At 50.4% G+C, this 22,832-nt stretch overlaps 8 protein-coding genes across 8 annotated transcripts; 3 read left to right on the top strand and 5 right to left on the bottom strand.

Moving 5' to 3' along the window:
• Positions 1 to 1,776: 1,776 nt before the first annotated feature.
• Positions 1,777 to 2,373, bottom strand: BO88DRAFT_449608 (cell wall mannoprotein 1 family protein; the record flags this gene model as incomplete). The annotated part of the gene is made up of 1 exon (XM_025710506.1): positions 1,777 to 2,373. One exon carries the CDS (start codon positions 2,371 to 2,373, stop codon positions 1,777 to 1,779), a length of 597 nt encoding a protein of 198 aa, XP_025567537.1.
• Positions 2,374 to 4,155: 1,782 nt separating this feature from the next.
• Positions 4,156 to 4,977, bottom strand: BO88DRAFT_449607 (uncharacterized protein; the record flags this gene model as incomplete). The annotated part of the gene is made up of 1 exon (XM_025710505.1): positions 4,156 to 4,977. One exon carries the CDS (start codon positions 4,975 to 4,977, stop codon positions 4,156 to 4,158), a length of 822 nt encoding a protein of 273 aa, XP_025567536.1.
• A 515-nt stretch (positions 4,978 to 5,492) lies between these two features.
• Positions 5,493 to 6,071, top strand: BO88DRAFT_449606 (uncharacterized protein; the record flags this gene model as incomplete). Its single annotated transcript, XM_025710504.1, has 1 exon — positions 5,493 to 6,071. The coding sequence occupies one exon, from the start codon at positions 5,493 to 5,495 to the stop codon at positions 6,069 to 6,071; it is 579 nt and encodes a 192-aa protein (XP_025567535.1).
• An 817-nt stretch (positions 6,072 to 6,888) lies between these two features.
• BO88DRAFT_401338 (mismatch repair ATPase MSH6) lies at positions 6,889 to 11,149 on the bottom strand. Its single transcript, XM_025705817.1, has 5 exons — positions 10,673 to 11,149; positions 10,563 to 10,613; positions 10,340 to 10,502; positions 7,905 to 10,291; positions 6,889 to 7,845 (listed from the first exon to the last, which is right to left on the bottom strand). The coding sequence occupies exons 1-5, from the start codon at positions 11,003 to 11,005 to the stop codon at positions 7,147 to 7,149; spliced, it is 3,633 nt and encodes a 1,210-aa protein (XP_025567534.1). The 5' UTR covers positions 11,006 to 11,149; the 3' UTR covers positions 6,889 to 7,146.
• Positions 11,150 to 11,621: 472 nt separating this feature from the next.
• BO88DRAFT_432116 (tyrosine--tRNA ligase MSY1) lies at positions 11,622 to 13,786 on the bottom strand (the record flags this gene model as incomplete). Its single annotated transcript, XM_025709338.1, has 5 exons — positions 13,360 to 13,786; positions 13,126 to 13,279; positions 12,788 to 13,071; positions 12,389 to 12,734; positions 11,622 to 12,362 (listed from the first exon to the last, which is right to left on the bottom strand). Exons 1-5 carry the CDS (start codon positions 13,692 to 13,694, stop codon positions 11,622 to 11,624), a joined length of 1,860 nt encoding a protein of 619 aa, XP_025567533.1. The 5' UTR covers positions 13,695 to 13,786.
• Positions 13,787 to 14,495: 709 nt separating this feature from the next.
• Positions 14,496 to 16,962, top strand: BO88DRAFT_440898 (uncharacterized protein). The gene is made up of 4 exons (XM_025709834.1): positions 14,496 to 14,701; positions 14,779 to 15,256; positions 15,305 to 15,714; positions 15,763 to 16,962. The coding sequence occupies exons 1-4, from the start codon at positions 14,523 to 14,525 to the stop codon at positions 16,847 to 16,849; spliced, it is 2,154 nt and encodes a 717-aa protein (XP_025567532.1). The 5' UTR covers positions 14,496 to 14,522; the 3' UTR covers positions 16,850 to 16,962.
• Positions 16,963 to 17,006: 44 nt separating this feature from the next.
• BO88DRAFT_422039 (MFS transporter) lies at positions 17,007 to 20,494 on the bottom strand (the record flags this gene model as incomplete). Its single annotated transcript, XM_025708558.1, has 6 exons — positions 17,007 to 18,086; positions 18,187 to 18,190; positions 18,256 to 18,472; positions 18,534 to 18,600; positions 19,444 to 20,104; positions 20,166 to 20,494. The coding sequence occupies 6 exons, from the start codon at positions 20,492 to 20,494 to the stop codon at positions 17,007 to 17,009; spliced, it is 2,358 nt and encodes a 785-aa protein (XP_025567531.1).
• A 537-nt stretch (positions 20,495 to 21,031) lies between these two features.
• BO88DRAFT_380439 (CocE/NonD family hydrolase) lies at positions 21,032 to 22,804 on the top strand (the record flags this gene model as incomplete). Its single annotated transcript, XM_025704525.1, has 1 exon — positions 21,032 to 22,804. The coding sequence occupies one exon, from the start codon at positions 21,032 to 21,034 to the stop codon at positions 22,802 to 22,804; it is 1,773 nt and encodes a 590-aa protein (XP_025567530.1).
• Between the last annotated feature and the right edge of the window lie 28 nt (positions 22,805 to 22,832).

Below are 22,832 nucleotides of genomic sequence, written 5' to 3'. Positions count from 1 at the left end.
ATTTTCTGCCGCGCCTCAGCTTCCTGTGAATTCTTGGGCTTTGTCTTAATGAGTGTATATAGCGGCGTGAACCCACGGGCATCCATCGGATTGACGTTGGGATTGTACTTTTCGAGCAGCAGGTTGACTGCCGCCACTTGGTAGGTCTGGGCTGCGAGAGCAAGCGGCGTATGTCCATCAGCATTGACCGCTTCAAGATTGGCCTGATGCTTCAACAAAAGCTCTAATGCCTCCAGGTTCTCGTCGTAGGCGGCCCAATGCAGCGGGACGCACCTGCCACCATCGGCATCCGTCTCGTTCACGTCCTCGCCATTCTCCAACAACATGCGAACTATCTTGGCGTTACCACCCTCCGCAGCACAAGAAAGTGGTGTGCGTCCACCAATAGTCTTTTTAACTTTCTCCTGGTCCCGTTTGGTGGCAATAATGCTGTTAAGGACATTCTTGTACCCTGAAGCAACCATAATAGTCTCCGCATAGCTAGTGCTGCCATCCATGGCTCTGATCCTCCGCCGTTTAGCTAGAAGATCGGACACGGTGTCCTCTTCCCCTAACAGACAGACCATGGCCAGGGCAAGCCGACTATCGCTATCCTCGGCGTCGGTCGTCCTGCCACCCTCTTGCCGTCGAATCGTGAGCTGTTTCACCCCGGCCAACAGGGTCGAATCTGAATCTGGCGACGACATGATGAGGCGATCAATGATTTCCAATGATTGCGTAGTGAATAGATTTTTGAGGTCTTGCTCTTGAAAGTTCAGTCTGATCGTGATGGTGTTTGTGAGTTGTTCCGCGCGATCTATATAGCTTTGCTTGAGACGCAAGGGAGTGCAACGGTTAGGCAACGGCTCCCTGGTGCCTGCCCTGTGATACGTCAACTGCACCATACCCATCCCCATGCATAGATTGTAAAAGACGTGGTTACCTGGCGGCCGAGAGCATTTGCTGCCTGGACCTGGCCATTGATTATCGATTGCTGAGCATCCCTTCAGAGCCTCACCGTCAATTGTATGCTGCACGTAGCATACTGCCTGAGACAGTTCTTTGTGAGCTTGTTACACAGCTAATTTTCAATTCTGTAAATTCTAGCACCCTATGTTCAAGCAAGTATACGTCTTGCGCATGTGGGTTCTTTTTGAATGACGCGTCGAGATGTTGTCATAATCCGGAAACAGTCCATCTAATGAACATCTTGCCAATATCTCTGATCTCATAAAATACTCCTTTCAGACTTCGACGACCCGCTCATGGACCGCAGGCCCAATTTGGTCCAGTTCAACGGCTTAGATCTAGCATCTGCTCCTTGCTCGGAATCAAGTCCCACTCACATTCACCGAAATTCTTCGGTTGTGATTTTACCATCTTATACAATGGACAACTTTATAGTGTGAATCACTAGTAGAGAAACGGATATCAGAGTATAGATTTACCGTTCACTCTTTTCTTAAAGATGATTAACTGGCTGGTTGCAATACCTCTTTATGTACATCAACGTAAGATAGTCTTACCTACTAGTCAATTTATATAGTTTCTCTTGCAGACATGAACGGAGTACTATTGAATACGAGGTATGCTACGTCGAACCCTTCCTAGATCAGGCTACACTGGAAAGTGCTATAATATAAGCAACATTGAATTCAACTATAAGCAGTTCAACACCCCACATTGATCCTCCGCACACAATAGCTATCCCGATAACTTCAAATGTATCCAGCGAGACCACAAACAACTGTGTACGACCTGCGCAGCAGATCCACACCCCTTCCCCAAAGCATCTTCTTAAACCGCAATAGCAGCATCAACAAGAGGGGCCGCCTCCTCACGCTTGGAAGCCTTGGGGGCCTGATCGGCAAAGTCCTTCACACCGGTGTCGATGGCGTCAGAGATACCGCCAGCAATGGAGCCAGCCAGGCTCTGCAGGTTCTCCGGGACCTTAGAGACGATCGTGTCGGACAGCTTCTTGGCGGCAGCCTTCTGCTGGGTCAGGTCGTTGTAGGTCTGCGCGCCCTTGCCGGCCTTGACGATGAGACTCTTCTTGCCGTCGAGCTTGTTGATGACAGCGGTGATCTTGTCCTTGAGATCGTTGACGGGGCCGGGGAGTCCCAGCGCGTCGCCGCTGCTAAGGGCGGCCGTGCTGCTGACCTTGGTGTTGCCGTTGTTGATGGCCGTCACGAGAGTGTCGGAGGCTTGCTGGACCTTGGCCACGTCGCCACCGTTGTAAGCTTGGATGGCGGAGCCCAGGGCGTCGACCTTGGTGCCGATGCTGGAGAGGACGCCGGTGACGGTGGGGAGGTCGCGCTCCTGAACTGCGGTGGGCGCAGCGAGGGAGCCGGCGGCGAGGCCGAGGGTGAGGATGGAGAAGATGGAGAGCTTCATGATGATGGTTTAGATATGGGTATTTGAATTGAATTGAGAATTTGTAGTAGAGTTATGTTTGCTGATTGCTGATGATGATGGTGGGGATGATTGAAGGACAATTGAGCGACTTTATATAGCTCTCTGGCTATGCCTTCGTGGAGAGGGTAAGTTCCCAAACTGGCAAAAGCACGACACCATGATGATACATTCTTGCTGGCAAAACCTGAATAGTAGGTCAACCCCCAGCAAATGACGATGTGCAAACCCCTGAATTGTCAGTGATTTACAGGGACTGGATCACGAACGGTTAGAAAATGGCTGAATTTCCGGGGAAGTTGAAGCAGAGACCCAAAAAGCGGGTGTTTTGGAGCGTTTCCGTTTGCTTAGTCGAACTCTAACTGTTAATACAGGACCCTGTCCCACGGGGGTGTTCACGAGGATCATACACTATGTCGATCTTTAATTATAATTTAACCTTTTGCTTCAATATAGTACTGCCCGCGGTCCTGAATTTTTGGTTCGCACATCATCGCGGGAGTTTATTTTGCGGAGCTCGGGATCATCCGCCAAGTTATGAGCCGACCAACCAGGTCGAATGGTTTCATGATGCAGAGTTTCCGAGGCTATCAGTTCAACACTCAATTTTACCCGCGGGGGTTTGGGTTTGTCTGGGAGCTTTGACCAACACCAAATATGAGATTGTTACGTCCTGCTCCACACGATCCCGTCGCAGGGCAGGGCATCTGCGGGATCACCTTTGATCCAATCACTACCAGGCGGCCTTTCTGGAGGACTTGGAACTTCATTACCGCCGATCAGGACTCCGGATTGTATCAGAGTGTGTTCAAAGGGCTCGTGCTACACTGGCACGTTACGCCTCATACAATGCTGAGCCACGGGGCGGAAACATTGGAGAAGGGAAGCTGGAAAGAGGATGAGATGAGCGGGTTTGTAAGTCAGGGTACAGAGGAATAGTAGCAGTGTTATTAGGTCTGGTCGGGCTGATGTTTATATTTACAATTGCTGGGCTTGTTCGACATGATTTCTTGTATCCTTAATGGAGAGCTGGGTCTTTATTCGCCTTCTACTCGACAATGGGAGATTCTAGGTACTTTGTGTATTCTTTATGATTGCATTTACGAATGGAGCAAAGTATGTTGAATGTACATGGTTATTTTTGGCATGTGAGAAATCTACATGTCAGAAATCAATATTTCCACTACATTTTCGCTTGCTAAGATGGATCAACCATGTACAGTAAACAGTATATCTGCTCCTTGGCGGAATCCATCAGGTTGTTAGTGTTACAAATTCCCAAGACTATATATAGTTGGATGTGTTAGACATTGGCGTTTACTTCAAGTAGCTACTACTGCTATATCAGAAGAAGTATCATACTGTCTCGAATATATACCATTTTCTGCTCCCACAGTCCGGCTTTCTCAATATGCCTCATCATTAATACCCTAGGGCCTAGTATCGGAGGTTCAATAAAAAAAAATGCAATTTGGGGGTTATTCCCTTTTCTTTTTTTTATTTCTTTCTTTCCTAGGTCGCAGCTAGCTACATCATCATAAATAACATGATACGCTACGGGGGCTGGTGTATAGTGCAGAAAACCAGTTCGCCTCCCGAAAATGTCCACACGCATGCTCCCTGGACGAGACCCATACCAAGCTCAATCAAAGTCGCGCATATCACTAAGGCACACATATACACAGATTCATTCAAGTGGTGATATGGATCCTTGTCCGACTTTCGGGGTCATGATTGATTGGCGCCCTTCGAAGGCCGCTGCGGTCATATTTGGGGCGACGAGTATCGTGCTGGTGACGGCTCCTGTGGGCCGTTATCTGGATCCCAAATTAGGGGAGAGCGGTTTATCGGCGGCCTTGCCAATGGGCGTGCAAGTCTGGGATCACGAGTTTTCTCCAGGTCCAACGAAGGTTGTTGTGCTTTTGGTTCTTCCGGACAGGTATCTAGTTCGAAACGTACGCGTTTCTTGGACCTACCCTCCTTGCCAACCCGGTTTTTGTTGCCCTTTTCCACCTCTTTATCTTGCTTGTGTTTTAAATTGGCAAGGTCCAATTTCAACCTTCTATTCTCTTTTCGGAGTGCCTCAATCTTCCCAATCGCATCACGGGATACGTCGTTGCGCTCCTTCTGCAGTTTCGCACACTCCAACAAAGCGGATACCCGATCCTCTTGGGCGCGAAGACAATCTTCCTGCAATTTCTTGACCAGTTGCTTCAACATTTCGATTTCATCGGAAGAACGCGCAACTGAACCGCCGGCTGCGAGCGAAGCTCGAAGCTCCGCGAGATCGCTTTGAAGCACATCAAGGTGATCCGGAGTGAAATCGAATACTTCCTGGGGACGTCGTTGAGGGTTTTCTGTAGAGGATTGAGCCCCTGCCAATTGTAGCACAGAGAACGTTGGTTCACAGGTTGGCTCACCAGGAGATTCAGCTGGGACGGTTGGGATCATGGTGACTGACTTGCTCCTGCCTGCACGCTCTGGTTCAAACGCCATGTCAAGTTCGGGAGCGGCGCACATAGCCAGACGCAGATTCTCAGATATAATCTTGAAACGTGCATCAACAGCCTCAATATCCTCGTCCATGATATAATATGGATAACATGCTATCAGAGGAGGTATTTGTGATCAGAAATGAATACAACTTTCGAGAGAGAGAGGAAGGTTGTGAGGAAGAAGTGAGAAGCTGCACAGGAGAATCTGCTCGTCAAAGCCTTTCCTTGACAGTAAATGTGAATATCGCCCTGGTGATAGATCGATTAGTCGTTCATTTGTACGTGTGAAGGGCTCCTAGCACCGGGGGGTCAGCTATAAGTATCAGTCATGTAGTTTGCTTTCTTCCTCTTCATCGTCACCCTTTCTGCACAGCAGATCTTGACTGTTAGACCGGTTGGCATCCCAGATAAGTGACAAGAGCAAGCCCCTGTTATCATAGAAGCACCTTACTTATCATACATTCAGCTCATCACAAGCCTTTGACGTGGAATCATCCAATCAAATCTTGAAAAGAACATCCGCGGACCAACAATTTGAAGTCCTGCAACCGCCATCGTCTGTTGAAATCGCACATTTTCCTACATAATCGCCATCAGACCAAAGCGATGCCAAACAACACGAACGGACGCCCTGTTCAAGAGGCTCATATAGATGGACATGAATCATCTGATACCATTGAAACATCCAGCAGTGTCACTGTTGGCCTGATGGAGCGGGAGATAAGAGACCGGATCATGGCCCTTCGAGGAAACACAACGAATGAATTTGAAGAACAGCTCCATATCGAACCCTACACTGCTATAGAAGCGCAAGAGGGAGAGACCGGAGGAGGAACCGATTCGAATACGGCTCCTCTAGATGAAGTCCAGCGCCGTCACGGTTCGGTTATCGACCTGACATCTATCCCCGCCCCTCTCGAAAAGGCTCTAGCCAAAATCCGGAAGACTGGAATGCCAGATGGCAAAGTTCTACGCTGGCCGGTGACTCTGGCCCAATGGCAGAGCGACGAATCTGTCGCTGATGCTGTTGAGGACCTGGAATTCTTTTTGGAAGTTTTCAAGTTGCGCCTCGAAACCCTTCGCAATGGAGCAGTTGAGAAAGATCCTAAGCTTCGCGCTGCATTGTGGCGTGCTGAAATAAACGCTCTGGATTCCCCTCTTTTGAAGAGGCCTCGGCGTGAATGAGTACTTGTTCTAATGCCGGTACCTTCGATATGTTTTCTTTTTGAAGGCTATTACCCCATTTCAACTGTCGATCGAGTATCTGTGTCTCGATTTTGGCTCAACTCCGCCTGCTCTCTGCTTCTGTCCTTCTGTTGTGGTTTCCTTTGATAAACAAAGAGACACGATTGTCAATTTTTTCGGTGTTAAGGTATCATCAGGGGAACACGATTGAGCACACTCCGATAAACCAATACATCGCTGTCAATCAGTCAGCAAAAATCTGTTGTCTGAAAGACTCTGGGACCATATTCCAGAAGGGAAGCGGCTCTTGAGGAGGATGGCAAGACATACTATACCTTCAAAAATATACTGATGAAGGTAGTAACATAGGTGTGCATGATATATGGGCTGTGAAGGCTGACTATGATCTGCAGTTCCAACAGAGGGGTGTTAGCAATGACCAGCAGTTGTGCTTAGATGTGAGGCGGCTTCGAAATAAAAGACATTTGTCTTCTTTCCTTTCTATCTATCTTCAGGGTTACTTCAGAATCGAGGCAGACAGTTGTTGGGTTCGTTTTCCCTCCAGCTGGACTCATCTCCCGCATGGGTTTTCCACTTTCAAAGGCATCCAGATGTAGGACAATGGAATAATTGAATAACCTTGGGTATCGTTCTTTTTCCTAGTGTATTTCCGGTCTTGGGTTGGATGGGTATCTCTCTTCAAAGGGAAGGAACATGGGTATTCATCATCACGAGCAGTCATGGTTCCTTGGAAGGATTATATCGATATTAATTTCCACCTTCAACTTTCCCAATTCACTGGTACTAATTAGTGATAGGCGAAAGCCGGCAGTATCTAGAAATAACTGTCAAAAGAGTACTATCTACATACGCAGCCTTTGGATATTGGTTTTGTGACACGTATCCGATCTCAATACCTCAGATTAACAACTAAATCCCAATTATATCCTCACTTTTCGAAACATATCCCTAATCCTAACACCCGGTCCTTACTCATAAGAATAACAAAAACAGAAGACAACATCTATGTAAGCATGTAGGTCCTTCAATAACCCGAAAGAAGCCCCGAACCCCCTTACAAAGCCTCAATCGCCTTCCTCAGTACCTCCAAACTGCGATCACTCACCTCCTGAGCACCCTCCTCACTCTCAGCCATCGTGTCCCTCAACGCCCAAGCAACATCACTCCACCATCCCATCCCCACCAATCCACCTCCCTTCCTCCTCTCCAAACTCTCCTTCAACCGACTCGTATGCTCCCACTGCTTAGCAGCCACCTCGGCCCGCTCAATAACCTTATCCGGAATGCCACACATCGCCGCACAGTGCATACCGAAACTACCCTCTGCAACGCCATCCTCAAGCTTATACAAAAACGTGACGCGGCGTTCCTCATCGTCAACGTGGATGCGCATACGCTTCGGTGCGATTTCAGGGTGTCCCTCAAATTCAGCAGCTAGGGAGTGGTAGTGGGTTGCGAAGAAGCCGAGGGCGCCGATATGCGTGGCGACGTGGTGCAGGACGGCTTGGGCGACTGCCACACCGTCGTAGGAGCTGGTACCGCGACCCAGTTCGTCGAGGATGACGAGCGAACGGGGTGTGGCTTCAGACAGAATCTTCTTGGTCTCGGAGAGCTCGACGAAGAACGTCGATTGAGCTGCGAAGATGTTGTCGTTTGCGCCTAGACGGGACATGATTCGGTCCACTGGAGTGAGACGTGCGGATTGGCAGGGGAGGTAGCAACCGATTTGGGCCATGATTACGGCAACGCAGGTCTAGAGATTCCAGGGTTAGTCTAGGTCTTCTCAAGATGGAAGAGAAAGGGCTGGCTCACCATTCGGAGGACGGTGGACTTTCCGGCTGCGTTGGCTCCGGTGAGGAGGTCAATGTTCGCATGTGTGCCTCCGAGCTGGACGTCGTTAGGGATGAAGTCACCCACTGAGGAGATCAGGCACGGATGGCGCAACTCCTCGAACTCGAGAACGCTTCGCTCGTCGTCCACGAAGACGGGCCGGCAGCTGGGCTGGCCGAGAGAGGATGAGGCCTTGGCTAAACTGATGAGACAGTCAAGCTGGGCTACAATGCGGACGGCAGCAAGCCAGGTGGTGTAGCTTTCGTCAAATCGGGCATAGAATCGGCCAGCGACTTCCTTGACGATCTGACTGTGGGTTTCTTGGGCTTCCTGCAACTGACGTATGAGCTTGCGCAACTCCGGGAAGTAGTAGCGCTTGACTTGTTTCGTAGCAGACATTTGGTCCCAGTTCTTTGGGATGTTCTTGACTTTGATCGGCACCTCTAATTGGTAGATCTCTTTGCCATTGTCCTTGTAGATAATAGCGGAAGATCCTAGCTCTTTGCGTACACGCTTCAGGAGGCTCTCGAGGTCGCGGTGGATTTGCTCAATGTTCTCCTGGGAGCTGTCAAAGTCTTCCTCAACACCGGGCTTCGGTACCAAGATGCCGTTCTCCCTCGCCTTGGAACGATCAAAAGCAGTCTTCCAGTACTCGAGCAGGTCATTAAGGTCAGGCATTCCGCTGATCAACTGCCCAATGACACCTTCTCCTGCTGAGCCACTCTCCTTGAGCAAACTCATGGTGTACTCAATCTGCTCAAAGCCTTCCAAGACACGCAAGAAGTCCTGGGCTTTGCAACTCGCAGCATGGACACGAGAGATGAGCCGCTCCAAATCGGGCATCTTGGTCAGCTGGGACGAAAATTGGTCCCGGACAGTGGGATCAGCATTGAGGGCATCCACGGCATCCAAACGAGCATTGATCTTATTTGCATCCACAAGCGGATGGCATACCCACTGCTTGAACATCCGCTTACCAAATGGTGTGATACAGCGGTTCAAAAGCTGGAACAAGGTGCCCTCAGAGCCGCCATCGAAAGAGTTGGAGAATATCTCCATGTTGATCAGAGTTTGACCATCCAGCACCAGGCTGGTGGCCTTCTTGATCGGATCGTACGCAGTGAAGTTACCAATGGTGATCAAGTCACGGTCGATCTTCAGGAGGCGGAGGTACTGCACCAAAGCACCGAATGCGGACATGACCAATTCTTTGTCGCGAGCTTCTCTGAGTGCCTCAGGCCAAGCTTGCAAGTTATCATCGTCCTGCGAGACGAAATACTCGCTCGCATCGAGCTCCTTCACCGTAATGTCAGCCTCCCAGAACTCTTTCACCGGCTTCAAATAATTCCAGAGCGTAGTCGGGCCAGTGTTATTCTTCAAGATGCGCAAAGCCTTCTGGGACACTGCAGACTTTTCCAAAAGAAGCTCCTGTGGTCGGGTTTGCGCGACAAAAGTTTCAAACTTTGTCATGTCGACATCGTCCACGAATTCGGACAGGAAAAATTGGCCGGTTGCTGTGTCGACAAAAGCGATACCAAAGGCAGGCTTGTCATCGATGAGAGCCTCTTTGATAGCAACACAGTACGTAGACATGTCATCCTGCAGCATGGAGCCTTCCACAAGGGTACCAGCCGTGAGAACTGACGACAATTCTCTTCTAATGACTTTGTCTTCTTTACCTCCTCCCTTCTTACCATCACGTTCGCGCATCTCCTTGCCCAAGGCTGACTCAATTTGGTCAACACGAGCGATCTTGAATCCCTTGGCCACGAATTGGTTGGCCCAGTGATCCAAACTCATCTCAGGAACACCAACCATGCGCATGTTCACGCGGTCAGTAAGCTTCAGATCGAACAATTGATGTCCAATGGTAGCATCATTCTCATAAAGCTCGTAGAACTTGCCCTTCTTGAAGAAGACAACAGTATCCCAGAATTTCTGCTTGATCTCCCAGTATTGCTTCTCGAATGGAGAGAACTTGGTCCAAGCCAATGGGGGGATATATAAAGTGCGAGGGTCATACTCAGGGTGGCCGATAGGATTCCCGTCAATGTCTCGGATATTTGCAAGCCAGGCATACCGTTGTTCAGGCTCCGTCACATGTGCTTTCTGCTTCGTGGTTCCCGATGATTTCTTTGGAGTAACCGGTGCTGTGCGAGGCTGGCGTGGCTCGGAGCTTTCTGGGTCGTATGTCCACTTGAGAGCGGTACCGGCAGATGCGTCTGGTATGTCAAGATCCAAATCCTCATCAGGTGATACAGGTGGTAAAGAGGAGGACTTGGTCTTTGGTTGGGTCGACGGTCTCTTGCGCTTCTTGGATGGTTTCGCTTCTTCGTCTGAATCGTCTGCAACAATGAAGTCGTCCATTTCTAAAACCAGTCAGAATAGCATGCAAAGATGTGGGAACGGAAACTGACCATCGTCGGAGTAGCCCACATCTCCGCCATCATTGAATTCATCATCACTTTCAGGAGACATCTTCCTTCGCTTGTTCCTGCTGTTGCGACTTGGGCGGAATATCTTCTCGTCGTCATCTTCGCCTTCGGAGTCGGATTCGACGTAATTGACCTGCTTTTTGGCCTGGAAGAATAAGGTGTCAGCACATTTGGATTCAATAAATGCCAGGGTTTGGATCCATACCCGCCGTGATGGAGATGCCGTCTTCATCTCGGCTTTGCCATTCGGACTCTCCTGCAGCAACATGTGTTAGTCGTCAATACCGATAACACACCGCTGTCTGCAAATCGCACCTGTGCATTATCATTCTGCTCATCCTCCTCCGGAATCACTAGGTCACTACTAGGCACCGGCTCCAATTCCTGCTTGAACTTGGGAACGCTCTTCTTCCGTTCCGCCGCGCCCTTCGCACCTCCGCGTCGCTGCTCCGAGACCCTCTCCGCCGGAGAAGAAGCAGGCTCCGCATTACGAGCAGTGGACGGTGTGGATGGAGACGACTTTTGAAAGAACCCAAGAATTGACTTTTGGTTTTTCATGTTCTGGGTGCTGGACGTGGAACGTTTCAAGGCTCCGGTGGGCGGCGTCGCAGTCGTGGGAGAGGAGGCGGCGGGGGTTCCTCTAGCCATTATGGGGTATATTGTTATATATCAGGGGTAAGGTTGATGTAGTTTATATCATGCTTTATAATAAAGAAATGGGCCCATTGAATGGGTCAATGAGTTTTAGAAATAACGGACGGAGGGGATGGACATCGGACAGGGTGAACCTGGGCTGGACAGTGCTGGGGAGCGCAGCGAGAAACGGGCGTCACGCGTCGACGCGTTAAGTAGATTTCTGCCGCCGCCTTCTGCTTCGAGCCTGACAGCCCGGGTGCCTCTCGCCCAATGAAAACCCGGTGGAGATCGGAGTATGGGGTAAACCAGAAGTTAAAATTTGATACATCAACTGGACGTGTGTAGCATGAGAAGGGCGTTCAAAACCTTCTTGAAAATAGAAATGGAAATCAGGCAAAAGGGCCTGCATGATCACTGAACACAGACACTGCCTGGCAGCTAATCACGCTGTATACAAGAGAGCTACCGCGAAGCTAGTCAAAATACTGTTCCTTCTCGGCTACACCCCGCTGAGATAAGAATGTCGATCATCAGGTACAATTGGCATACATGGTATATATACATGTCTAAAAATACAATGAGGAGTGTATGATCAAGTCCGAGCCTTTCAAGCTCAGCCAGAAGCCCATTAATTGCTGTTGCCAGTTTCCGGCGCTTCCGTCTCCCACCCGGGCGCAGTGTATCCAGCCGCCTTGAATTCTTCATCGCTGACGATGGTCACGATCTTAAACTTCCACTTGCCCATCTTCAAGAAGAGTTTGTCTCCAATGACAAACTCCTCTGTTTTCGCCGCGGGCCATACCTTGATGGGGGTGAACGCAAGGTCGTCACTCATTTGCCCGCTATCTCCCGGACGACTACCGACGTAAGCACCCCGGTTCTCAATTGCACGGTGGCCTTCACTCTTGGAAGCAACCAGCCCTGCGGACCAGAGGACTTTGTTGAGTGTCTGATTGTACACTAGAGACCGGGGAAGGGTGATGTTGACTTGAGGCATGTTTGCAAAGTTGGTCTGGGGGGCATATGGGTTTCCAGATTCTGGAGTAACAAAGCCGGCCGTTGGTGACTGGGGGCTACCACCGGTCGCGGGTTTCCGGGGTAGGGGGCTTGGTTCTGCTGTAGATAACCGTGGACGGAAAAGCTGGCGATGTTGGAGAGCGACCGCATCAGCCTCCGTCTTGCCATGGATCAGCTCGACAAACTCTGAAGCAAGAGCATGCTGGGCCACCCGCTTAGATGGGTCTTTGTTTTGTTCCTCCATGATCTTAGCGATTTCGGGCAGCGGCAGAAAGGTGAACATTTTCAGGTAGCGCTCGACAACGTCATCCGGTGTGCGAACGAAGAACTGCCATCCATCAGTTGGGCCATACTAGTCGTTGAGGTGCTGCTTCATACCTGGTATAACTCGAAAGTAGAAGTCATGTCTTTGTCGAGCCAGACCGCGTTCCCAGCAGACTTGCCAAACTTCTCGCCAGACGGAGCTGTGAGCAAGGGAGTGGTGATACCGATAGGCCTATCGAGTTCATTTTTAAAGTCGAGTCGTTCCTCTGGTTCGGTCTGGTTCTTGCCGATCGACTTCACAGCGTCCATGCCAAAGAGAATATTCCCGTATTGGTCCGAGCCGCCAACCTGAACCTGAACACCCTTCTTAAAGAGTACCCACCAGTCCCATGCCTGCATTAGGGGGTAAGTAAACTCGGCAAAGGACATTCCATCTCCCTTGGACAGTCGGTTTTTGACCCTATGTTCGTGTGAGCGTCACCCTGGCGAAAATTGGGGTAAGAGTGAGCTTACGTATCCCGGCCCATCATAGGTCCGAGGCGGGTGTGGACGCCTAGGTCTCGAAGCAATTCTATGACAGGCATCGAATTCCACCAGGTGTTGTTGTTGACAAGGGCACGCCGCCAGTACTTGTTGATGTAGCCATGTCTTCGGCCATACACATCAATGCTGTGGCCCAGCTTCTTGAGCTGCATATGCATGCTCGCCATGTTGGCTTTGCGAACGGATGAATGAACTTGATCCCGGCTTTTCAGTCGTCCTGTTGGATCACCGAAGCGAGCGGTAGCACCACCAAGCTGCGAGATATTAGCCATGCTCAGTTATTACCCATCCATGCGTATTTGACTGACCAAAAATGTGACTGGCAAGCCCCAGACGTAGCCCCAAGCCAGAATCATAAACGGCAGCATATGACCAACGTGTAAAGACGGGGCGGTAGGATCCACGCCAGCGTACATGCCAACTCGCCTTTGCGTGAAGAGACGGTCTAACGTTTCTCGTTCTCTGCATTTATGGAAAGGGTCCAGTTAGCCAACCACCATCATGTTCAGTTTATAGATTTGTACTAATTCGAAATTACCTACCCAACAACATCGTGCAGGAGTCCCCGCTCCTCAAGGTGTTGTGCAAAGCTCTTCCTCTTTCCTGCTTCAATCTCGTCCGCAAAGTCACTCCATTCCTTTTTGGCCTCCAGCTGTTTCTGCACATACTTCCGCGAGATCCAACGTCTTTGATCCGATGCAATTTGGAAGGCTGGGCATCTAAGCATAGGGCGAATACTGCTGGAGGGCGACTGGTTCATCCGCAGCGCTTCTGCGGTCCGCGCATAGTTGCGAGCGCCGCATAATGTTTTCTGTGGTAAAGTCTTCGGTACATGAAGGCGTACCGCGCGCGGCAGAGCCCCTGTGTATGGCCTCATGATACCAGATAGCAGACAAGTCAACCAATGGCTGCTTGTGACTGACTGGCTATGGTATGGCGCGAGAATGGCAGATCGCTCAACTGGAAAATTACCTCCGATAAGAAGCCGATCAGTTGCGCCGCGACGGAGAATTGTTGACGCGGAGCTCATTGCCCCCTACCGCCATATACACCGCCTAGATTGGCAGAACCTCGCCCGAAATACCCGGAGCTAAGCGGAGTTAAGCAATACGCTCCTGCAATTAGTTATTTGGTTGTCGACTATCTAATATAAGCAACCACCTCCTAATCTCTTACCTTTCTGGCCTTTCATGCGACTCAGCTTCCAGCTTTGCCTTTGCCAACCAGGGCAATTACTTCAAATACGCTGTCATATACTGCTCCAGCGCAAGTTATCACGAGCAATATATCATAATGCACTGGCATTCCGATATATATTTTGACAGCTACTGCTATATCACCCATCACTAAAAAGCTACCGGACCCAACAAATTGTACAGCACCAGGGCTACTAAGAAGGCCTGAGGACGTCATCATGAATTGTTACATGACATGCTTATTCTCCCAAAATCGTGTAGATCCCGTCAAGCCACTATGCAGCAGAGTGTTCCCAGGAAGCTTGCCCCGGAAAGTATTAGCTGCAGGTCCAAAATGCGGGGAACCGAAATGCCGAAGAACCAAAGCGCATGGGAATCACCTCGGCCGAGTTCGGGCGAGCTCACCCGGCCAGGATATAACCTTCTGTGGTCGCTACATCCTCTCTTATGGCATAAAGAATTGTGGCACCTGGCTGCTTACTTTCCAAAGTCAACTGTGTAGTTGTCACATGTGTCTAGCCATGCCGCAACCTATGCGACAGACCCAGCGAGTCCCCCGAACATGCATCCAATGTGCTCGGAGAAAGATCAAATGCTCCAAGAAAATACCATGCGAAGAGTGCATCCGCCGCGGTGATACTGTTGCCTGCAAGCGCGAGATTGTCAGGGTCCATGGCAAGGTCACCGTGTGAGCCCACCGCATTCTTCTCTGTCTCAGGCCCATTTGATGCATCGTCCAGTAAACTGATATTATGCAAAACATAGTGCAGTAGACGAGGAGACACGAATCCATGATTCAGACGCAGAATCGAACCTTGTGCGAGAGAACATCAGTCTCAAAACACGCATCAGGCAGCTAGAATCTGTACTCGCTCGGCCTGAAACACTGAAACTTGAGGCGGATATCTTCCGGCTGTCCCCTGCTGCAGAGAATTCCCAATCTTCGGACAAGATCCTGAACGATTTCCAGAGTCTCCCGTTTGGACTTTTGGTGGAAGCGTCGCAAGTATCCCGGAGCGCAATTCATCCAAGAGATGACCACTTATTACTCGTATTACCAGATCGGCATTGGAGCGAAACCATTGTGCGATTCTCTCTAGATCATTTCGGATGGGTTCATTGTGCTCTAGATACTTCCGGATTCATGGTAGACCACTCTTCGTTCTGGGACCACCTAAGCCACAGCAGGTTAGACAGCCCAAGGAACCATGCCTGGATTGCAGTGTATCTTAGTGTGTTGGCCGTAAGTCCCCGTCAGGCTAAAGGAAGCCCAAGGCTCATTTTCTGATAGATAGGAGTGTATTTTATGGGAGAGGACAATATTTGCAAGGTCCGCTTTCTCCAAGAATCGCTCCCTTCTTACAGGCCATCGCTCCTAAGCAGAGTACCCACGGAACTATGCCGTACCTGGTGCGAAGCCGCTCTGAAGGAGCTCAGCTATGCCAACTACTTGAGCAAGCCCAGTATTTCCACTGTACAGACACTGGTGATTCTGAACATCGTGCATAAGAATCTTGGCGAGTCATGTCGCGAATATACTCTACACGGTCTTGCGGTTAATATAGCCCGCTTGATTGGAATTGATCGTCTCGGAGGACGTCACGAGAGACAAAATACCTCTCCTGTAAAAGACACAGGGCTCATTCGGAAAGATGAAAACGTTTACCGCAGGCTTTGGTGGACCTTGGTGATCTGTGACTGGTACGTCGTCTGCTCATTTTGTGCTGGATTTTACTGAGCCAAGCTTAGGATGACTGTATGGTCACGTCCAATTTCCATACACCCAGACTCCTTCACAACCGTGCTAGAAACAGAAGATCACAAGGAAACCTCTCCCACTTTATCTGGCGGTGAGAAAGTTCCATCTCCGTATGAGTACCATAAAGCAATGGCCCAGCTCGCCGCCACCATGCAGAACCACGCCAGATCCATTAAAGAATGGACGACAGCAACTGTTCAAGCCTCCTTTGAGGAGCTTGACGCTGTAGCTGCTTCTTTTCCACATCACCTCGCTTACCCTGGAACCGATGAACCCATGCTTCAGATTGAACATGGGTTTGAATGGATCTATGTCCAACGCTATCTCATCTTCAATTGCTTAGACTGCTGGCACATAAACCTGTGCGTTGCTTTGATCCCGCAATTAATCAGCAGCCCCTCTAGTACAGAAGATGATGTGCTGCAGAGCGGCATTTCATGCGCGAAAGCCATATTGTCGCGGCGATACCATGATCCATGTCCCCATTTCCATAAGTTCTGGGCAACGACATGCTCCACTGTCACGGCTGCTATATTTCTGGCTCTGGATCTAATATGTTTTCGCCAGCACCGATCATCTGCTGAAGTGGCTGAAGAAAAGGCATTGATCCTATTCGGCATCTACCTCCTGGAGCGAACATGCACAGATACCCGACACGACGCCTTAGTTGTCCTGCGCCGCCTTGTTGAGCTATCTGACGTATTACGTCCGAGACAAGTTATCGACCAAAGGGTATTTGTCCGGCTGATGAAGCTTGTCGCTTCTCCCAAACTATGGGCTTCATTTCCCGATACAGAGGTCACGTTGAGGTTTCTTTTTACGGACCCGTCGTCGACCGGAGAGGCGAGCAAGCCGGCATTAGACAATGATGAGCAGCTGCACAGCGCGGATCCTAGTCCCGCTACGTATGGAGATATACTACCGAACACACTGAGTCGATTTGCGACAATGGCCGGTGAAGCAGGGGACGAGTTTCCACTCTCAGATGATCTCTTTTCGTCTGAGCTCATTGACATGTCACTCCCTTGGTTGGACCCTGGTTCTCTGATGGCGTTTCCAAATGAGGTCTCCCTCTAAGCGAGAGAAATTTCTATGTGTGAGATATCCTTTGCAGTGACCGATTTATATGAGTGAATATTCCATGTACTGAATCCTCTCTTAAACGTCACATCACAGACCTACATCGCTTTAGAAGTACCATCAAATCCTAAAAGAAAAACAAAACACATTCCAATCAAAACTCCGCAGTCCTCCCATCAACCGCATATTTCATCGTAACCCTCCTAATCCACCACCCAAAGACAAAAACCGGAATCCCCAGCGCAGCCACAACACCCGCAATAATCGCACAAATATCAAAAGCACCCTGAAATCCCTGCTCGGTGATAAACTTCGTAACCCCAAACGAAATCCCAAACGAGATAAATCCACGGATGGCGCAAATAAGAACGAGGATCGGCGCTGCCCGCTCCGCATAACTGTCCAGAGAATAAGTATACCCATTGAGAATAATTCCAATATAGGCAAAATAGATCCCGCTGAAGGTAGTGGTGATTGCCCACGGCGACCATTCCGTCGGATGAGATGCAGCACGGCCAAAGATGACGCACGAGATAAGCAAGACGATAATAGGCAGCAGCATAGGGATGAGTCGAATCTCAGACTCAACGGTGCCGTTCTCTCGACGCCTTGCGACCAATTTGTATAGCTGATCGCCGCCGTAGCCGAGCACGGGAACCATTATCATTGCGACCACGATTTGTCCACCCTGAACTAGGCCTAGGCTTGTGGTTGGGTAGTTGTATGGAGGGGCGCCGAGGACAGAGGCGTACTCTGTCACTCCGATAACGTAGATTCCGAGGGAGACGCTGTTCATGAGGACAACCCAGAGGATGTTGGGGAAGAGGATGCATTGGCCCATTTGCTTGTAGCATGTTAGGGCTTCTTTCCAGTTTGCGGGTGGGTGCATGATGGCTAGAGTATGTTTCCAGGTGCGTGCTTTGTAGTTGGTGAAGTCTAGTGGAACGCGGTTCTTGGTGGTTGCGTGAACGATGACTTGTTCTTCGCCGTCGTGGTGGACGTGCACTTCTCCTTCGAAGGCATCGGTGGGTCGGTCGTAGCGGGATTCAGGGACGAGGGTGAATGCGCTGATAAAGACCAGGCCGCTGGCGATGGAGAATACCCCGTACCACCATCTCCAGCCGAGGCTGCTTACTAGGTAGGATGTCGCGATGGTAAGGGCGGCTGTGCCGATGGATTGGATCGCGCTGAACCAGGCGAGGCGGCTGCTGCGTTCGTGGACGAAGTGGATTTCCTGGATAATTTGGTTATGATTTCCAGTTTGTGGAGTGTAGGGTATAAAGAATTAGAAATGGGGATGTACCTGGATAATAAGCGGACATAAAGCCTCTGACTGGCCTGCTGCCAGTGACAACACATCTCTGCCAGCTATATGCGATGAAAGACTCGTGCTCGCAGCGCACCAGATTGATCCCACGGTTAGGACCAATGCAGAGGCTAGGAATACTGGGCGTCTGCCGATTGCCATGGCGAGTGGCATAGCGATGACATTACCAATCCCCATGAAGAGGGTTGGGTAGGTCATGAGATCGTCGGTGTGGGGGTTGTAGTCGTAGTAGGATTGCATTAAGGTGACGAAGGGCCCCATTCCGGAGGTCAGCAGGACGCCCAGGACGGAGACTGATATGATTGTGTTAGATGGTGTCTTGGTTTGTGGGAGAGATGAGGAACGGAGGCGTACACAATCCCAGCACGAACGTGATTACCCATTTTTGCCATTGAGGGTAGTTCAAGGGGTCTGTTCCACTCTTCGTCAGTTATGTGATACTTTCGAACAAATTATGAAGGAAATCAAACCTCTTGGATCTGGAGACGGTGTCGGAATCAACACTATTTCCCCATCCTCGACTAGTTTCACTGTGCCGGTTGGGTTACTGCCTTTGCCATGACGCTTTAGGGATTTATCCATAGCAAGTTCATGGTGCGTTGCGTCGATGTCCTTGTCATCCATATTGCTATGTGCAGACATTTGCCTTGTACGTGTAGGAGCTGTGTCCTACTACAATTTATCAATAGAAGACCAGGGAGAAATGGACTAAGCACTGCTTCCTCCCGGCCTTCATATGCTGACCATCCTGACGCTATCCACTACCCCGTGGGGTAGAACTTGTCTGCGTAATGGAGTCTAGCTCATTAGCCACATCGTGTCCGAGCGTGGAGTTGGCGTGAAAACGTGGAGCCGAAAGTATGTTTTGATGGAAGATGATGGTGAAGAAGTGAGGGAACCAGCGAGATGGGAGAATCTCGCCCGAGCTCACCCGGGCGGAGGTGCGCGTGCCGCACGGCGGCAATGGACGATGTTGCCGTAACCGAATTGCGAATACTGATCACACTGATAGCTCCCAGGTAGGTGTTCGGTCCAATTGACGGGTTGGATATGGGTTGTTCAATGCCGTGGAGAGATTTGTGTGGTGCTACAGCTGGGTGTATATGCAGTGTTCTGCATAGTAGACACTTGTCTCGCATCAGATGGCTTACGATATCATCATAGTGCAGTCATAACAAAAGGAATGAAATTGTAAGATAACTAATACTACAAGCTACTAGTATGGCTTCACACCTGCCAACTGCAACAATCTGTCACTTCTCACCGGCTTGGTAAGTGGTTCGTCCCTCTCCAACGGATCCACTACTTCCTCCCCATCCACCATCACCATCGCCTTCCCATGTGTATACAAGTTCGTATGCGGCCAGTGTGTAGTTGTCTCATATTTTTCAAATAAGTCCTTCTTCTTCTCCCGATCCTCCTCGCTCATCCATGCCGCTGGCGTATACGTAGCATAGACAATAGTCCGCACCAGATCCGAGGTCCCGAACTGAGCCCAGTGCATCTGTCTCGAGTCCCAGAGAATCAAATCGCCTGGTTCAGCGCAGACCTTGATCAATTCACATCCACGCTCGCGGTACCAGTCCAAATCCTTGTCAGAGAAGGGGTGGAAATCCTTATGTTTAGCGGTGCGCCAGGGGGTGGGACCAGTGACGGGGTTCTCTTCGAAGAATTGGTCAAAGAGCGCTGCAGAACCCTTCATTACGATGAGTCCACCGTCGTCGGGGCCCGCGTTGGAGAGGTTGACGATGCCCTGGACACAGACCAGACCTTTGCGCTCAGGCGCTTGGTCGCAGTGTGGCCAGGGCTGGGAGTCGTAGGTGCCTACGATGGATTGAGGAAGAGTAATGTTCACCGTGTCGAAGGAGACGACAAGCTCGTCTGTTCCCCAAAGTTTAGCGAAGGGAGCAATCACGCCAGGCTCACTGGAGTCATTCTTTAGCCAGATTGTTCCCTATAAAGAGGAAGGAGAGAGAGGCGACTTACCATCGGACATCCCAGACATACTTCTCGTGTGCAGCCGAGAAGTGCAGGTACATGCCACCCTTCCAGCTCTGTGGGAGATTTTCCTTCTTCCAGGTGGACTTGTCGTTGCGGTCAAAGCCAAGGCCGAATGACTCAAGCCAGGTCAGGGCTTCGCTCTGGTATTCGCTAGCGCGTTCTTTGCTCATGACGCCTTTGATGACAGCGTAACCGTCACGAAAGAAGTCATCACGGAAGTCACCATAATGAGGCTGCTGTGTCTGGATGGACTGAAGCTTTCCCGGGGCAGGGGATGGAATGGGCTCCGGAGAGTCGACACGAGAGGGTGCCATGTTTAGAGCTCTTTAACTCGCAATTTGTTGACTTTGAGATATGAAGTATAGAATCCTCGGAAGGAAGAAAGAAACGGTACTTTGAGAATTATTAGTTTCGGGTGACGTCGAGGGCTTCGGCGGCCAGAGGAACTTTTGCGCGCTTTTATCCTCCAACTGGGTCTCTAGCCAGGTTAATTGACCCGAACTGATCCCTTACACACGGCCGAGCCCATCCTCATCCGAGATACAAAACGCCACTCCCATGACCGAGTCACTGTAGCCGAACCCAGGAATTGCCGAATGGTCAGCAGGTTCGAAACGAGCATACAAACTCGCCCGAGCTCGGCCGTGCTGGGGTATAGCCTCAACAGGCGACCCGACAATGCGCCATGTCCACAAGCCGACTATCAGAGAGAAAAGCAAACGCTGACATTGATTTGTAACTCCACGCTTAGTACTCAGTGAGAGACACGTATTGGTGGGCGCGTGGTACTGTTCATAAGGAGCTCGGAAACTCTGCCATTGTCGTCTACACTGCGATCAATACTTTTCAATATGCCTTCTCCGGTACCTGTTGCGACTCGTCCAATTGACAAGCCCACTGTGGGCAGAAACAATTATCAGCCATTTGGGTTTCATGAAGAAGTCCTACCTAAAGGCTGGAACAAAGAAGGCTCACGTCCCTTGCCATGCGACATCCATGCGTCCCACGACGTGGGTATCCAGGTTCGCGATGGAAGCACATTATATTGCGACATCTATCGTCCTACAGACACCACCAAGCCTGTGCCCGCCATCTTAGCATGGAGCCCCTTTGGGAAGAAATTCAATGGAATTAGCATGTTGAAGTTTCTCCCCTGGGGCCTAGGGATCCCTCAAGGCGTACTCAGCGGTCTGGAGAAATTCGAAGGCCCGGATCCAGCAGAGTTTGTGCCTCGCGGCTTCGCCATCATCAACGTAGATGCCCGTGGGTCTGGCGATTCAGACGGCACAGTGGGCATCATGGGCACTCAGGAAGCCGAGGATGGCTACGACGTGATTGAGGCTGTGGCTAAGATGCCCTGGTGCAATGGAAACGTTGGACTGGCAGGAAACTCACATTTGGCCATCGTTCAGTGGTTCATCGCTGCGTTGCAGCCGCCATCATTAAAGGCTATTGCTCCTTGGGAGGCATGTGGTGACCTCTATCGAGAGCAATTTGTACGAGGTGGCGTCTTCGATGCTGGCTTGTTTGATTTCATCATCGATCATAACATCCAGGGTCACGGGGGTGTGGAAGACTTTCACGAGATGTATCGCCGATATCCATATGCGAACAGCGCATACTGGAAAGATAAACGACCGGACCTCAGCCAAATCAGCATACCCGCCTATATCACTGCGTCGCACACCAGCTTCGTGCACACGATGGGATCACTGCGCGGATGGCTTGAGACTCAGTCGTCCGATAAATGGCTGCGACTTTGTCCATGGCAAGAATGGTACGATATCTGGAATTGCAAGGAATCTGCTTCTGAGCTCGCGTCCTTTTTCGATCGCTATCTGAATGGCACCGACAATGGATGGGAAAAAACACCTAGGGTACGGACTACCATGTTGCGATTCAATCAAGATCCGCTATACAACATCGCAGAGGAGGACTACCCGATTCCACGCACCGAGTATCGCAAGATGTACTTTCACCCAGAAGGCCATCTCAGCTACGACGCTCCCAGCACGGCTTCATCGGTGTCATACAACTCAGAGAAATACCAAGACTGTGCGAGCTTCACCCACACTTTCACCAGCCGAACGAGGTTAGCGGGTATTCCCAAAGCAGTGGTGTACATGTCGTGTCCAGACTTCCATGACCTCGACGTGTATGTTCTGATCAGAAAGCTTGACGCGCAAGGAAAGGCTCTGCTCAATCTCAACATTCCGTGGTCATCAATAGCAAAATTTGGCGTCAGCCCAGATAGTGTTGACAGCATCTCTCCTCGGGAGAAGAACAATCTCATGTTCCATGTTGGGTCCTTGGGCATCTTGCGTGCCTCACGCCGAGCCATTGATCCGACCAAGTCAATTCATGAGAACTTCCCCTTTCACCCACATGACCGCGACGAGTACATCACTCCTGGAGACATTGTGAAGCTCGAGATCGGCATATGGGCGATGGGGGTGGAGTATGAGGCAGGGGAAAGCGTACGCGTCGAAGTGCATGGAAACAGTCCATTGCTACGTGGAGAGTTCAAAGAAGATGGGGAATTCCAGGAACTGGCATCACATGGAACACACGTGCTTCATTTGGGGGGTGAATATTCTTCGCATATCGTTCTGCCATTCGTATGACCGGGCATGAGGCGTTAACTACAGCAAC

The sequence above is a fragment of the Aspergillus vadensis genome, assembly GCF_003184925.1.
Source record: "Aspergillus vadensis CBS 113365 unplaced genomic scaffold BO88scaffold_2, whole genome shotgun sequence".
In the NCBI taxonomy this organism is placed as follows: domain Eukaryota; kingdom Fungi; phylum Ascomycota; class Eurotiomycetes; order Eurotiales; family Aspergillaceae; genus Aspergillus; species Aspergillus vadensis.
Note: the sequence above shows the minus strand (reverse complement) of the source record. Positions and strands in the feature narration are given on the sequence as shown.